Source organism: Protopterus annectens, chromosome 12.part0, assembly GCF_019279795.1.
Source record: "Protopterus annectens isolate FY-2018-M chromosome 12.part0, PAN1.0, whole genome shotgun sequence".
Classification (NCBI taxonomy): Eukaryota; Metazoa; Chordata; order Ceratodontiformes; family Protopteridae; genus Protopterus; species Protopterus annectens.
Genome location: NC_056746.1, coordinates 796,335,393 through 796,353,509, shown reverse-complemented (window position 1 = coordinate 796,353,509; position 18,117 = coordinate 796,335,393). Strand labels below are relative to the sequence as shown.

Here is an 18,117-nt window from a genome sequence, read left to right as displayed (position 1 = left end):
GAGCAGATTGCTTCAGCCTATGAATCCTCGTCCTAGGAATCACCATAGAAAGAGAGCTCTCCAGCATCCAGTCTTATCTCCAGGTATCAGATTCTCAATAAGGATCTGTAAAAATTGGGCATTTCACCTCTACCTCCAGCTAAGGCAAGAGTGGTTCTCTCCTGCCTAAAGTAGACTTCAGTAGCCTTGGAGGACACACTTGTTTCTCAGCTCTTAACTTTACGAGAAGCAACACCATTGGAGTCGAGGGTAGCGGACAGACAGTCCAAATGCTCAGACAGACAGAGCAGAGCCTCGCATCAAAGGTCAAGGCAGAAAGGGTGTTGAAATGGAGATAGAAGCCGTACTACAAACTCTTCTCTTCCTGAGTACTGGAGGAGGGATGTCTGAGGAACTTGAATCTAGCTATGAGCATGTGTGGAAGGTTCCTTAAAGCTTTGATACCTGCCCAGATGTTTGACCCTTGGCAGGCTACGTTCCATACAGCAACACAGATCTAATCATAAATGTCAGCACTGACCTATATAGGGGACCACAAAGATATGAAGAAATAAGTATAACTGACACAGCTACACTGATGACTAATCCAAATGTGATTTACTGCTACACTGACTCTATCTTACAGGAAGATCTTCTGTTATAAACTGTGTCACAAGAAAAGCTCTGGCCAGGTTATGGAATTAAAGCAGGTTCCCCATCCCTAAAATACATTCATCCCACTACACACAACCCGAGATAAGTCTCTGGTAAAATCTGTGTAAACTTTTGCAACATTGCATTAAGCCTCTTAAATCTGGGCAATGTAACAATAGAGTTTAGGCTAATTGTTAAACACTGTTTTGGCATAACTTTGAAATAACTTTTTTTTTTTTTCAAAAAAGAATCTACAGCCTCAAAACAGAAGTCCTGCTTCTCACTCTTATTACTATACAGTTTTACAGTACTCTTTCAAAATAAGTGCAGAATGCAGGGGCAGCTCTGACTGCTGGGCTGAAGCCCCCCCCCCCAATTTTGTCATTAAAAAAAAATATTTAAATAGTGATTTCTACACACTAGTTGCAGTTCGAACTGCATACTAATGTGTAAAGCTGAAGATGCGATGTTTTGTGGAACTCACAGGTGTGCGCATGTTTGTGTATTCTGCTTTAAAAAAGAAAAACAAAACAATTTTTCTTGTCGATGGTCTGTTTTAAGAACAGTCCGGATTGGGAAGACTGCAGGCATCGATGAAGATGCCCAGAAGTCATTGCAGTTTTAACCGCAGTAAATTAGAACCCTAATGGACTGTTAAGCCAGCAGCCATGTCACGTAATCTAAGTACATGACGTGGATGCTGATTGGTCCTGTTGCTCTTGCGTTCTCATCCCGCTCTTTAACAAAGTTAATTTGTGAGGGACACAGCGAGAGAGATGGATAACCAAGAGAGCATGAGAAAAATAAAATTATGGATCAATGAAATTTGTTTGTCCATCGATCGGATTACTGTTAGGCAACAAGAAGCTAAGGATTTCTTAGCAAGGAAGGACTTTTTTTTTTTACATTAACCCCCTCTAAAAAAAATCAAGTTCTGTTTTTTTGTTTTGGCAGGGACAACCAGATGTTTTCTGCAATTTTTCCCTGGCAAAGTCAACCAGATACTCTGTATTTATAATTTTCCTGGCAGGTTCAACCAGATAATTTCTGTATTTAATTATTATTTCCTGGCAAGGACAACCAGATATGGTGCAGAGGATTTACTGACATCATGGGCCTGGAGTCTGGCAGGGTCAACCAGATATTAGTAGAAGGTCAAATCTGCAGTGAGGTGGCTGTTTTGTGAGCGGTTTGTGATGTTTTCCTAACAATATCCTGGCATTGCTAACCAGATACTAGTAGGTGGTGCATGTGTTTTGGGGGCTGTTGATGACTTCCTGTTTTTTATTTTTTTTAATATAATATTCTTTTTTTAACATAATACACTGGCAGGGTCAACCAGTTGCTAGTGGCCTGTGTGTTTTGGAGGCTGCTTATGACTTTTTTTTAATATAATATCCTGGCAAGGTTAACCAGATAATAGGGAGGCAATGTATTTTGGGGACTGTTGATGATTTTCTTTTTTTTTCACACAACACACTGGCAGGGTCAACCAGATGCTAGTGGTGTATGTCTTTTGGGGGCTGTTGATGACTTTCTTTTATTTTTTTTTAAATACAATATCTTGGCAGGAGTCAAAGAGATACTAGGTATGCAGTGTTTTCTGGGATGCTGTTTGTGGTTGACATGTTTTTTTTTTTTTTTTTAAACCTAATTTTTTTCAAGGTTTGTCAATGTTTTGTTATTGAAACACACTCTACTCATGCATAAGTAAAGTTTGTATGGGTAAACTGAAGAAAGATCACATGCAAATTCTTGGCTATGTGATGTGAAAGAAATACAGTAATGTAACCATGGTCTTTTACTTTCATTTTAAACCTTGTAGGCTCAAAGCAGATTCTCTGGGTAGGCCGTCGGGATGGGGGCAATGCCTATACGCAAACAGAATGACTGCAGTTCTGGCTTGCTTTGCGAGACTAATGTGCATTTGAGTGAATTAAGACCAACCACAAACTCTGAACTGAGTACTGTTTATGTGAAAAAAAAAAGAATATTTACCTTAATGACAGTATTGCCCTCTTTTTTGTTGTTGTTGTTTTAGTTTTTAACCTCGCAAGATGAAATCAGAGGACTGAGGGCTGTGTGTGAATGAAACAAATGGCCCTGCTCCTTACTGTTGTAGTAATTCCAGCTTTGCAAAACTGTTATACTTTTCTGTCTGTATTTTTAAGATGAATGTAAAATAATTAGCAAGTTTATGAGTAATTCTGTAACACAGCTTTGGCCCTTTCTAGTTGGCCACGCCCCTACAGCTGTCTCCTGCAACCCTCTTTGATTTGAAGTCATCAACCACCACTGGCAGAGTGAAACAGCTGTATCAAAGCACGTATAGAGGGCTAGAATGTAACACTCCTTCAGCACACTCGTTTACTACTTATTACTCTGGATGCAGTGCTGCAAATCAGATCATAAAGAACAACTTAAAATCACCTTTTTCACATTAACAAATGCTTCTTAATATAAACTGTTTATTCACTTACCATGGTCATGTGACAGCTGGCGACGAATGAAAGGAGTTGGAGATGTTGGGCTGGGGGGAACTGTTGCTATAGTGGGTGCCGTTACAGAAATAACTGCAGAAGCTGGAATGTGTGTGATGTCCTGATCAGCACTAGGGCTAGATGGCTCATCTAGAAGAAAAGAGAAATAATATAACAAGTAAACATGCATCTGTAACCATATGTTACTTGCTCATATCTGTAATTCTTACTCGAAAAAATAAGAAAATATAACACATTTCCAGAATCTCATTGTTAAAGATGAAACTGAGAATGCCATATGATCTCACAGACAGCCTCATCTTAAATTTTAATCTACCAAAATCAGTTAGTCATACATTTGAATAAGGTATTTAGTGCTGGAGGACAATTACCGTGGTGTAAATATGAACTGCTTGTCAACATTACATTATCAACTAAAGGGAGGCAATAAAAGAAATTATAAAAAATGGAGGCAATCATAAAACAGTGCCAAGAAGATGGGAAGAATAAAAGGTGGGATGTGTGTGGTACCCTTCTTATGTCTTTCGTTTCTACTTCTACCAAATAATCTGATGGTTTGCCATAAAGAGAATTTTTTTGCAATAAGTACAACCAAAGGGACTTTTCAAAAATAAACCAAAGGGGGCCAGATTCTTAGCCAAACATGTACTTTAAACATTACACACAACAGAGTATAAAGAATTACAAACATGATAGAGCATGTGAAGGTTAGCTTTTAAAATTACCTTTTATACATGTTAATAGCTGGCATTTTCCAAGATGAAGTCCAAAACAGAGGTAAATTATAGCTGCATAAAAGTTAAACAATTATCAGTTTGTGCGTTCTTTCTTTTTTCTTCTTTGTGCTTTTCCCCTCTATGCTTGCCAACCAACATACCTGCACTCAAGAATCATGCATTTGCAAGTACTACAATACTTTGTACCTGCATGCTCTGTCAGTGGAAGGAGAGCACTGACCATGGATGATGATCTAAGCAGCCATGACATAGTTTATGCCTGTGTACCCAGCTTCCATTTGGGTGATGCAGAGTGTTGGTAAGCGCCTTGTCCCAATATCCTGTGATCTGGCTTCATCCCCAACTAAGCATGTGCATGTTTCACGACAGGAGTCTAGCTCTCCCTAAGACCAGGGAACTACTCAGCTACCCTCATTACTCTGTGACCACTTTATTCAGCTGCAGATGATGAAGGCTTATTTTTTTTTTATACCTTACAATCTTCATTCCTGGTGGATGACACAAGTAACTCACATCAATGCAGCCTAACAACCTCCCAAGCATGCATGTGTCAATAACCACATTCATGGTAAGGGCTATCAGCACTGATCTGTTGCCGCGAAACTCACATCCTCCCAATCTGTGATGTACTACTGGCACCAGCAATTCTCTACCTGTCACAAATACAGTCAGCAACTTGAACCACCACTCTCTTCCCACATGATGGTTGAGCGAGCATCAGCTGTTCACTCCACCCCCTCTACCTGGCTCCTCCAGTGCTTGAGCTGTTAATTAAATCAGGCCTTCAAAGTCAAGGCTACATCCCTCTACACCACTGGGCTAGGCTAATAATTATCAGTTCTGTCAGAACTATACAGAAGTAAGTTCTGCAAAACCCTTGCAGTACTCTTTATCTGGCAGGACAAATGCCAATGAATCTTCAGCTATTCTGGATATAAGGTTATTGTAGAAGATGCTGCCTTCAATTAATGCAAGTCATACCCATCCCCAGGAGCCCTACATACTTTATCTATCCCTCCTTTAGCTCTAAGAGCTGACAGTCAGGAATATGAGAGGTGAAACAAACAATAATACAAGAACTTAAGAGGGTTAATAGTTATTAGCTCAATGATGTTGGGACTTCCTTAACAAATGGTAAGATCTCATTGTACAGGGCAGATTACTAGTGCCCCATTAAAAAAAATCAAGATACAAGACTTTCTGTAAAGGATATAGCCTTTGAACCTCTGGAAAACTTCAGATAAATCAGCAGTAATCATCTTCCTGGACTACAGCATCCCTACTACAACAGTCTAACTAGTTCAATTAAAAAACAGCAATAATGAAAAAAACAGTACTGTGGTAGTGTGTCTGCATGCTACTTACAATGTTACTACGCAAGCAATAATGCCCGATCGGGTGTGTGTTCATGTGCAATTAATGCCCGCCCAGGGGGGTTGTGAGGCCAGAAGCCGCAGGGGGAGGGCCTCTACACACCTAGAAGGGCATTAATTACACATTAACACACACCCTGGAGGGCATTACTGTGCTTAGAGAATGTACTCTCTGTAAAATTGTTGTTTTACTTACTTATACTTATTTATTGCTATATTTATATATATATATATATATATATATATATATATATATATATATATATGAATATATTTTTTGGCTGTAAAATAGTTCCTCCGCCTAAAGTTTCAAAGTTGCTGTAGTATATGTAAATGATGTTAGAGGAAGCATTTTACATCCAAAATACATTATTTTTAAAAAATGTCTAGATATTTGTTTTATGTTTGGTCCCTTACTACTAAAAATGTTTCTTGCCAGTCATTGGGTATTGAAGTCACTAAATAATGACAAATTTGACTTTCATGTTTGTTTGCATCTTTTGGCTTTTACTTTTTTAAGTATAACATTTAAAATCTGTTTCTATTTTGGAGCCTTTGTTCCCCTTTATTTCAGGCTTTATCCACATTTCTTGAGCTAAAAGGCTGAGAGGTATGCAAACCTCTTATCAGCTGCTGCCAGTGTTTCATCAGTCTCACTGTCTCTCCCTCTGTCACACAGACACCACCCACCCACACACAAAGCCGTACCTTCAAAAAATGCATGCTAACACAAGTCCTATTATTACAACTTTGTGATTTTTTTTTTTTAACAGGAATATGTTCCAGTTCGAGCCTTTGTTCCCCCTTTATTTTATGTTTTATTCAGTTAAGTTATCTAAGAGGTGAGAGGTACGTAAACCTCTTGACTACTGCTGCTGCCAGTGTTGGATCGCTCTCACTCACACATGCACCTCACTTTCATGCATGCATTCACACACACAGACAGAAACAAACCCACTCACAGAAACATACACACGTGTGCGCACACACTTTTTTCTGTGATATTTAGATTTTACACTCGCTAAATGCAAAAGTGCTACTTAGCAAGTGTAAAATAACTGCTCGATCGTTCTCACTTTCACTCACATGCACACATACACTCACACAGACAGACACACACACTCGCACTTTTGTTTTTCAGTTTTCTTGTTTTTTTTACACTCTCTAAACAGCAGCAGTGCTACTTAGTGTGGGTAAAATAATGGCGGCCTTTGTCAGTCCGAGCACCATGGCAGCTTGATATGCTGCTGTGAAGCAGCGGATTTGTTTTTCAGCGGGCATGACTTGTACATTAATACCCTGCTGGAGATCGTTTGTTCTCCAATCAGGGTGCTGATGTACAGTTTGCCCATTCTCTAAAAAAAACATAATTTGACAGCTGTGTGCTGCCATCATAACATTCTAAACCTCTTCACTGTAATGTACAAGAATTTAAACTTATTTGAAATATGCTATTTTTATAGCACTGTCAAGAAAAGTAAATCAGCTTGCACACCAAGTACTGTTTGGTCAACAGGCAGGTGGGTATATAGCCTGTGTTTCAAAAACTGTACTTGGCTTTAATAGGAATAGTACAGCAAAAGAACACACAAAATCATACCCCTCAATTTGCCTTGTCCCTCATAAAAGTTCTGATTTTCAGATAATCACTCAGGCTTATTGTTGGTCAGTAACATCAGAAATTACAGTTTCATACTTGTTACTGTTCACAACATGCACACTGATGCAAAATAGTATGAGCTATTAATTTTAAGCGAATTAGAGTTTTATTTAAATGTTAATCTGGATTTTTTTTTTGGGCTATTATTCCTACCCCCAGACATTTTTCAGAGGGTAAAGAACAAGAAAGAAAAGTTGTGTAAAATCACACCATAACCACAGATGTCCTTCTCTTCCATGTTGCAGTATTCAAAGCCAACTCCTCATTCCAACATTTCACATTCTTCTACTATATCTTTTCCCTCTTCAGTAATGTTTTATATACAGGTAATAACTGCACACAGTTATGGTCTCCTGAACCCAATGGAGGTAACAGAGATGAGTTATAAGCACCCTTTACAGTCCCAAAACAGAGATCGAAAATCTTATCTCGCTTAGTCACAGGTCACATATTGATGAAAATTCACAAGTGTCTTTTCAGGAGAAACATGATTAAAGTCACCTAAAATAAAATTTGACTCTTCAGGTGAAATTGTTTGCAGCCTATGTACTACAGAAATAACAGCAGAGGTTACATTCACCTTCCGATGAACATAAACTAATGTTAAGAAAACTTAAGGAAACTTGCGTAGCAAATAAAATGGTCGCACAAACACTGATAAAAGTTCCATGTCTGATGTACAAATACATTCTCTCTCAGTCACAGAGATACAGTATCCTTTACTCATGCAAAAACATACTCCACCTCCTTGAACCTTCCCTGTCGTATCAACCTTTCTATTCAAATGAAATGGTACACCAAAACCATCAACAGACAGGTCATTATCTTTATCTTGTTCCGAAAACCATGTTTCCGTAAAGGCCATAACACAACAATAACCAAAATCTTTCTGGTATCGGATATTCCCTTGCAATTCATCCATTTTATTTCTCAAAGATTTAACATTTCCTGAAATCATAGTAGACATAGGAATTCGATTAAACTGTTGTTTGTTCAGCCACATTTTAACACCTCCTCTCCTTCCTCGTTTCCTTCTACTCACTACATTATCGGCATTTCTTAACGAACACTATCGACGAAAAAGAAACATGAACACATTAAAATGCCAAATGCTCTCTCTTACTGCCGGTTGCTGCATGTGCATATATTTAAGGACTGCCATGAACTGTACTGGACCAACAAGTTATACTAATGTCTGCGGAGAAATGCTCCAGGGGCTCTTAAAAAGAAACCTGCACCATAAAGCACTCCTCTTCTGGCTTAGTTTATCATTCTAAGATGCTACTTTAGGCCTCTCTGACCATGGTCAAATGGCAGCAGATGTTTATGGCAGTTTTCTTTCCTGGACTAGGAATCATTAAGTTTTAGAATGTTTATCCCCATAACAGGAATCTTTTTTGAACAAGTCGCATTAGGCTAACATACAGGAATTGATCCATTTTACTATGTGGAAATATACTTATTTCTGTAATCTCTATTCCTTTGCGACTGCCACATTAGAAACTACTGACAATATCAGTCTTCGTTAGAGAAAAAAAAAAAAAAACAATACATTTAGTCTTCTGAGTTGAGTCATACGACTATACCACCTGCAGTGAAAAATAAAACTAACCAGCCCACCTCAGGTCGTATGGAGTCTTGCAGCCCGGGCAAACCTACCTTAATTAGCTGCTCCTGATGGAATTGGTAGGAGAGGATGGGCATGCCACATTCAACTGGGGAAGGTAAGGTAGAATCAGCAGGACACTGGCACAATGTCTCAGAGAAGCACCAGTGATGCACATATGCAACTTGTGGGCTGGGCATTAGACTCGTCAAGCCACTGCTTGGTGGTAGCCTTCAACACAGGTTTGCAGAAACATGCCCTTACATAGGGATGATGTTGTAGCTCTCTGCAGTGATGTGGATCTTATGTTTCCCCACCCAGAAGCAGAGTTAAGCTATCATCAAATGCCCTCACTCCAGGCATGCCTGGAGGGCATAAACTACGTTCAAGGCTGCCTGAATGACGGCTCCTTTGGAAAGGTTTCGCCTTGATCCCCAGTGAAATTCTCTGGTAAGGGGACAAACAGGCCATTTCTTAGTGGGGGATGCTTGACAGTCAACAGGCACGGTGGTGAACACTATAAACAAAAAATAGCTATCCAGTATATATGAAGCTCTTACATAAAATCACAAAATCATTTGCTAAAGCTTCTGTGGGAACCAATTACAGAAAATTAAACTCTCTAAAGTAAACTTCAAGTAAAAGATTAAGATCGACATACCTAATAAAATAACAATGGATGGTTTCAATTAAATGTTTACTCATTAACATAGAATAATAGCAGGATCAGCTGATGTAGACAAATAAAGCCCTAATCACCCCTGAAATACAGTTCCATTCTGGTTCAATCGCTGCAGGAATGGTTGCAGAACAGAAAAGAATGACAAGGTGAAGCCTATTCATCTCTTTCAGGGTGGGGCATCAAGGAACACATGCCCAGAGTGCAGACTCTGGACAGCATTCCAGCCAGAGACTGGAAAGCACTGAAGGAACATGCATTTCACAATGACAGGTCATTAAGGGGATATACCTCTCAGAAGCAGGAGACACACATCCTCACTTTTGCCCACCTCAAGCCACTCCTTGGGGAAGTTGTGAGCACAAGCAGTAATAATGGTTAAGGCTTATAGGGGAAAAAACTCATTTTCCCAAAGTAGGATGATGGCATAGCTCTCACTGTCTCCAACCCCTGCCTCTGGGAGGAAAAATGGGCTACAGGGCTCTCACCTGACAGAGAAATAAAAGGGTAATTGTGTGGACAGGAAGGAGGTTTGATGGCTATAAGGGGTTGGGGGGAGAACAGCAGCACCCATAATCAAATAGCTTCAGTTGTAAGAACTGAACTGTTCTCAGCATTTGTAAATGCAAGTTATAAAGATGGCTTGTACCAGAAAACACTGTGTATTGGAACAAGGGTCACACGTTGGCCTGTATACTGGGAGAAAACATGTAACTAAGAAAAAGAGACAATTCTGATGTTATGACGGTGAGCAGGCCCTTATATAACTGATTAGCAACCAAATGCTTCTCCTGAAGTTAAACACATGATTCTATAATAACAAAACAACTGTAGACCGGACACTCAGCAGTCAAGTGCTATATGTCCAACAGAATACAAAACACTCGTATGAGCCAAAAATTTTTTTTTGTGTTATTTAAGGAAGTGATGTATTTAGTTTGATGTCTGAAGAAGTTTAATATTGGATTAAACGAAAGCGCTGACCATTTCTGGGTCTTACGAGTGTTTTGTATTCTGTTGGACATATAGCACTTGGCTGCTGACTGTCTGGTCTACAGTTGGTTTTGTGTTTCGCATAATTTGTTTTTGTTTTTCAGTATTTGATATGATTCTATAATGTTCTGTAATGGCTTCTAGAAGAAACCACATGCCTGAAGTTATTGTACAAGTTTAAGTACTGCGCTTCATACTATCTGAAGTGGGTGAAGACTGGGAAGGTATTAAATTACCTGAGGTTCACTCTGAGGAGTCTACTGAAGGTTTTGAAAATCAAATTCCTATTTTGCCTTTGTTTTCACTTCTGTTGTCTACTGAAGAACACTTTCTTTGGAAATACATTTCTGTACTGAGGTACTGGTCAGTAAAATATTTCCTTCAACGATGGCATGGTTGTCTGACTCTTAGACGTCCTACACTGGCTTATCAACCAAATGTCAGGACCGATGACAGCATCCATCAAATAGGCTTTAACATAAAGATATGACTGCATGTGAAGATAAAGTTTGCCTTCTAAGGTAATACATTTGCAGAAAGCCTTGAGGCACCATCTGTACTGCTATATGCACACTTTGTCTTTGGCATTCAAATCCTGTTTGCTACAGAAATGAAGTTTTGAGCCTTCTCCTTTACATAACATGGCAATGTTTGCAAATAGTTATACCAGTCATCTGCAACAGAATGACAGCCTGGTGTTGAATCATGTACACTCGCACTTGAGTAACCTAGGTTACATAGTAGACCAGTAAGATACACTTGCAATATAAACTAAATGTAATTTGACATGCACAGAAGAATGTTCAGCTGTAAAACTGGAAAGCCAACTTAATTGGGGATCAGACACTACATCAACAAGCTGTGGCAAAATCAAGGAATGTTAAGATGCATGGGAGGGGGACAGCTGCAATGCCTTACATTCCATGATTTTTTTTCATTTATTTGCTCGTCGAGATACCTGAGGTGTATTTCCTTTATGTGACTGTAACTGCTGGGCATGTGTGTGCTTTTTTATGTATGTGTGTGCTTCTAAACATGTGCCTGTGTGTGTATATGTAGCTCTGTATACAGACATTAAATATTTACATGAATTTTACTCTGAATACAAAATATTTCCTTCAACAATTGTATACAGTCAGAGAAACTATCTTATATAAAAACAAAACAAATACAAAATTTTAACAGAAAACACATTCTCTAAGTGCAATACTTCCCCCGGAATGTGTGTGTGTTGAGAACATAATACTTTTCAAGGAGTGTACCTCTGACTACATTGTTGGGCCTCACAACCCCCTTATGTGGGCATTACTTCCCAAAGGTGTACACCTTGCCGGGCATTACTGCTTAGCAAATTATTCCCTAGCATGGTGCAGAATTCTGTGGGTCATCAGAATAGTAAATAAAGATCCTGTACTAATTTTATTGTGTTGGGACTTAAGCCACTTAATGACGGTTTTAGAGCAAAAATAAGTTGCAAGGGTGGAAATGACCAAATGATGAAAAGAAATTACCTTGTGGAAGCATTACTAGTTAGGCATCTCTGTCCTACAATGTCGAATTCACAGAGTCTGGCAGACAGGAAATGTGTGTATACTATATACTGTATATACTACCAACCCAAAAAGTTTCAGTCATAATCATAATAAATATATCAGGTCAGGCTACAATCTGTTCAGTCTGCCTAGGAAAGTGTCATACAACATTTGTTTTCATAACAATCTAAGTTTACTTAAGAAATGTCAACATTGCTACTGTTTTTATATGTCTTGGTAGGCTGTTCCAATAGTCAGCTCGGTAAAAAGCACTTAATCTTATTATTATTTTTGTTTGTGGTCCTAATGAAACATTTATATTCTTTTTATAAAACAGTCTAGGAAAACTGATATTGCTTGTTATCTGTGCATCAAACTTGTTTCTTGGGTCACATATGTCTTCTCCCTCACAGACTTCAAGATCTTAACTGGCAGCCACTTGTTCTCCTCTCACCACTAACCCTACATGCAAAAAAGAAGTATCTTCAGTCAATGTTAACAAAAGGAGTCCAGTAGTAGTCATTTGTAAGCTGACACTATAAGCAAGATAACCCCACTAAAATAAAAAAAGAAAGAAAGAATGGAGTAAAATTAAAATATTATTCTCAACAAGTGCATATAACTATACCAAATGAGCTTATTATTTCCAACATACCATTTATGGACTACAACTACCAGAACTAGGACACTGCTTCAGTATGCAACAATTCATTACAACAACTTTACTGACTATATACTAACCTCATGTGTGGCTGCAATCAAAAAAGGCTGGTTTTGGGGCATGTTCAAGATGGTGAGCAGTTAACAGCACTGCGTTTTTGCTCTGCCTCATTTTAATATCTCTGGCAGGATTTTTATTAAAAAAATTTCAAAGAAAACATTTCAAAATTTAATGGATGTATAATTAAACTACTTCTGAAAAACTGCTACAAGAAAAAATAAGTTTGAAACCTTTTTCATCTCTTTTTCCTATCAAGAAAATAATTCCCTCAGAATGAGTCATTCTAAACCTAGTGTACAGGATAATACAATGAAGACAGACATTCAGTCTATACTCAGCAACATCAATGAACTTTCTATAAAGATGGATAAATTGGAAAGCAAAATACACAACATTAAGGAGGAATGTAAAAACAAGTAGAAGTGTTGAGTGAAGCTCTTAAACAACAATCTTCATAAATTTCACATATAGAAGAGGCAATGACTGATTCAGATGGAAGAATGATTGAAAGCGAGAATAATATTGAACTTCTACTGAAACAAAATAACTCATTTTGGGGAAAAACAGAAGATCTAGAAACAGATCCAGAAGGACCTGGATTTATGGCATCCCTGTGAAAAAGGAAGGAGACAGTATGATTCAGTTTCTAAACACCTGGCTGCCTAAGACAATGAACCTGCCTGAAGCTCTTTCCTTCGGTACTGAGGAGGAACAAAGATCACTTTCCAACACATCGATAAAGAAAAAAATCCATCTACATCAAAGGTCAGTGATTGTTAGATTCTTTTCCAGCCAAGATAAAGATCTTGTTTTAAAAACAGCATGGACTAATGTATCCAGTTAAAATAAAAGAAAACACTAAAAGATTTGACAATGTTTATTCAACTTCAGTTATGTCAAAAAGAAAAGCATGTGTACCTCTTATAAAGGACTTAAAAACAATATTAAAGCACAAATTTTGTTTCCAGCAAAAATATTAATCTTACAGAAGGACAGACGACTTTTAACACTTTGGAAGATACTCTGGTGTTTATACAGAGGAATACAATTATAGAAAAAAATAACAGAATAAATGGACTGGAGCTTGTCTCTCAAAAAATGCAACAAGAAACGGATGGTCAGTTAAACACAAAAACAATAAAAACTGAAAGATGAATGGAAAATTAATTAATTCTCTGTAATATTTGTTCTGTAACAAAGAAGTGCATGAATAGTAAGATCAGACAACAATTCCACTTTCTACAAGGCAAATCATGTTTAATCCTTATTTCAAATGATCTAACTTTACATTCTATATATACAAGTGATGTTAATTCCAAATATAGCTTAATCAGTCATACTATACCTATCACTAAATGTAAAATATCAATATGATGGAGCTTATGTAAAGAAGCAAACATTTTAAGTTCTTAATATTGTTTTGTGCTGTGCTACTAAACACAGTACTTTGAATATAAAATGAGAGCAAAAAAGTATGTTAAGTTGCATTCTAATCCACATAAGTGGCTGTTTTACATACACAAAAGAAAGTATAGGATTGTTACTAAACAATTAGCACACTACTGACACCTATACAAGATTAATTATTCTCACACGTTACTGGCATTCTTTCAACAACTGCGGTGGTGGTGCTGTGGTAGCGTTGTTGCCTCACAGTAAGACGTCCTGTTCGATTCTCAGCTATAGCGTCTTCTGTGTGGAGACATGCGTGAATGGGCGTACTTTCGTTGAAGGTTGTGCGTCAGAGCCGGCAACTCGGTACATAAAAATCTACTGCCAATCATTAGCAGACCAGAGTTCCGCTGTGGCGACCCCTAACCGGGAAAAGCCGAAAGACACAACAACTGGCATTCTTTCAACACCAGTTTTATGGCTAGGTCTCCTTTAAAGATTGCTAGAAAGCTTCATATAAAACACATGAAAATCTAAGAAAACATCTGCATACGAAATGTTGGAGTCATGGTTTTATCTCTAATTTTGCTTTGTTACTGTCTTCTTATAATATTTAGTAGTCATTTACTGAAGTAACTTGCTAAACCTTTATTTTAAGATGAAGGTTAACAATGAACACTCGTGATTGTCGCAAGTTTATCTGTAAATGTAGAGTTTCTGAAAAGATATTATCTGTATTTGGGGAAGTACTTGAAAGCTTAAAGCATCTCATGTTTTTTTTTCCCTTGACTACACAGCCTTGAAGGGCTAATATTTAATGTTTACGTGTTGAACTCCACTCTCGAATGCTGCAAGTGTATCTGTGCATGCAAGTACAGTTAAACTGTTTTCGTGCCTTTAAGTTTAGGTTAGCCTTAAAAAAACCTATACAGTGGTGCAAGCACTTTTGTGAGGTTTCATAAGCTTTAAAAGATTCTATGAGTTGCTATTCTTGCCTTCTTCCTTCTTAAAGTGAAAGTTGACCTCTCCACTCAACCCTCTAGTGATATATGAGAATGTTAAAACAGGAAATGCAGTCTTCTTGAAATATTAATACTGATAAATTAATTTAAAGGGCATTCATATCTAGGAATTAAAACATTGTATTAAATTATGCACAAGGAATATACACAATTCACATAGTATAATAAATTAAATGTAAAAATGAGCTTTAAAAACAATAACTGGTTTGTAGTGTTGATTGCTTGCTACAGATTAGCAACTTGATGGCTTGTTATATAACAACAGATGGAACACACTGCAACTTATAATAAGACACTTCAAGCACTACACAAACAATTATATTCCCTGGTATTTGATTTAAAAATCACAGATTATATTTGAAAGATTTTATTTATAAAATATCTGATGCTAGTTCAAATTCTATCCAATAAAATACATAAATAAGATAGAGGACTGATGGCAAGAAATGAAAGTATATAACAAAAGGAGGAACTACAATAGCAATTTCCTGAAATATATGGAATGGTATATCTGTTTTTTTAAACCGCATCATATGGATTACTACTGGTTCAGAGTTCATGTAAATCATAAATGGTATAAAAAAGACAGTATAAGCAGGAATACAGAGAGATAAGGACAAACAGATATGTATATAGTTAGCAGATTATGTAAATAGTTTTATACACAGTAAATAAAATACAAAATAATATGCAACTTCTTAAACTTTATAATAACAAATGCGAAAATAACATCTGATAACCTTCATACTGTAGTCTAAGGAGCAAGAAGTGGTTATAACAGAAGATGGGAACAGCGATAACTAATCTGGGTTATTTAAAGTGAAAAGGGACCTAAATAGCCTTTTCCTCTCTTCCTTAACAACATATAGAAGGACTTTCTTACAATGATTCATATTAAGATAGGGAACATACATACATGCATGAAGTAGAAGCATGAGCTAAATGTAGTTAGCCTAATGGAGAAGTTGAGCTGTAGTGTGTTTGATTTTATCAACAAACTAGGAATATGTTATTCCATGGTAGAATGTTTTAAGGTAGTATTGTTAGATAATATTCTAATTGTTTTAAAAATTTTATCTATAGCTGAATGTTCTTTATCACTAACTCTGAAGTGCAGAATAGTTCTTTAGATAGATGTATTTTTTAGTAATGTGTTCTCTTATAAATGTCTAATTTTAAATGTTTATCTATCAATATTAATGGATTAAATAATTCAGTAATGGGGGAAGCCTGCTTAAATACCTGAAGTTATATAAAGCTCAAACAGTATTTTTACAAGAAAAGCATTTACTCAACAAGGATGTTAATAAATTATCATTAAAGAATTACTTAATTCTGGTAGGCTTGGATTTTAGATTTAAAAGAGGCAGCACATTCACTTTGTGGAAGAATTCCCCAGTTATGCTAATGTGTTGGATACTTGTGTTGATAAAAAATGGTATGTCAGGCATTCTTGTAACTGAATGGAATAGGAAAATTTTAAAATCTTATTGGATTCCAGGGGTTAGAGCTAAACATGCAAAAAATATCTAGATACTACAGCCTATTACATGAAAGGTGAGGCCATAATGGCTGGTGATTTTAACTGTATCTTGCCTGATAAAGACACAACTGCTACTAAGAAACCTAAAATCACATCATGAGCTAAACACTTATCAAATTTTGTAAACCTTGTGAACTTAAAAAGATACACATGAACTAAGAAAAGTAAATTTGCTTCAATACACCCATTATTCTTATAGATATGGAACTCGGACAAATATTGATAAGGTACTGATGAGGTTTTTGTTATGAGCAATTTGATTTTCAATATAAGAGAAGTTTCCATAGTGTCATGTCCATTACCAGATCACAGTGCTATTGAATTCAACATTATTTTAAAAATATCTTAATACAGCATAACAGACTACCAGCATGCATTGTTAAAAATAAAAAGATTCAAGGAGTGGTATGTAAATGAGATCAAGACCTTTACAGAAATAAATGCAGATGGTGAAATTTTGTAAACCTTGTGAACTTAAAAGGATATACATGAACTAAGAAAAGTAAATTTGCTTCAGTACACCCATTATTTTTATAGATATGGAACTCGGACAAATATTGATAAGGTACTGGTGAGGTTTTTATGAGCAATTTGATTTCCAATATAAGAGAAGTTTCCATAGTGTCATGTCCATTACCAGATCATAGTGCTATTGTATTCAACATTATTTTAAAAATATCTTAATACAGCATAACAGACTACCAGCATTTACTGTTAAAAATAAAAGGATTTAAGGAGTGGTATGTAAACAAGATCAAGAACTTTATAGAAATAAATGCAAATGGAGAATTAAATGATATCCTTTGGGACTCGCTAAAGGCTTACTTAAATGGTAGAATTACATGCTGGTATACAAGTAAAATAAAAATACTTTGATAAATAAGTACATTACAGACTAAAATCAAATAAAGTTAGACATAAAACCGAATGACACATAGAACTAAACAATTTGAATACAAAATACATTGCAATTCTAAATCATAAAGTGTCAATAAACCTGGAAAAACTAAAACTTCAAACATATTCAGTGAACCCATCAAGCTTACATAAACTTGCTATTAGATCTAAGAAAATGAATAGACCAAATCACATTAAAAATTTACAATTCAAATAAATAAAGGAAGAGAGATATTAAGGGTATTCTTGAGTGCTTTAGAATATTTTAAGAAAATAGACATAAAAATTAAAATATCTTAGTCAATGATGAGATGGTATAAACTTTTCTAAAGGGAAATATAAAGAATAAATTAACAAATAAACAAATAAAACTGATAGACCTTTCATAAAAGATTACATTAAAAAGTTAAAAAATAATAATGCACCTGGTTTAGATGTTCTTACACCTAAACTAAATAAACTGTTGCCAGATAATGCAGTCCTAGTTCTCGAAAAAAGCTCTCAGGGAAATTAAAACTACTCTGGTGGTTCTCCCATCATGGAAACATTCCCTCACACCTTACCTATTCTAAAGTAAGACAGAGATCCTACAAAGTGTTCTTCTTATAGACCCATTTTACTCTTAAATGTTGACTATAAAATGTTCATGTCTATTTTAGCAAATTGGATTATTCCAGTAATACCAAAACAAATGACAATCAAACAGGTTTTATTTTAAATAGACAGGTACAAGATAATATAATAAGGATACATGTAGTAATAGACTATGCACATAAAAATAACAATAAAAAACTTTCTATCATTAGTCTCGATTTAGATGAAGCTTTT

General features: G+C 36.3%; 1 protein-coding gene across 4 annotated transcripts in view; it reads right to left on the bottom strand.

The window, feature by feature from the left end:
* Positions 1 to 18,117, bottom strand: part of ARHGAP21 (Rho GTPase activating protein 21) — a 2,418,417-nt gene that overhangs the window by 852,092 nt on the left and 1,548,208 nt on the right. For all 4 annotated transcript variants that reach the window (XM_044089838.1, XM_044089836.1, XM_044089837.1 and 1 more), the window contains one exon: positions 3,114 to 3,263. In XM_044089838.1, the coding sequence (XP_043945773.1) occupies positions 3,114 to 3,263 (150 nt within the window). The remainder of the gene's footprint in view (positions 1 to 3,113; positions 3,264 to 18,117) is intronic.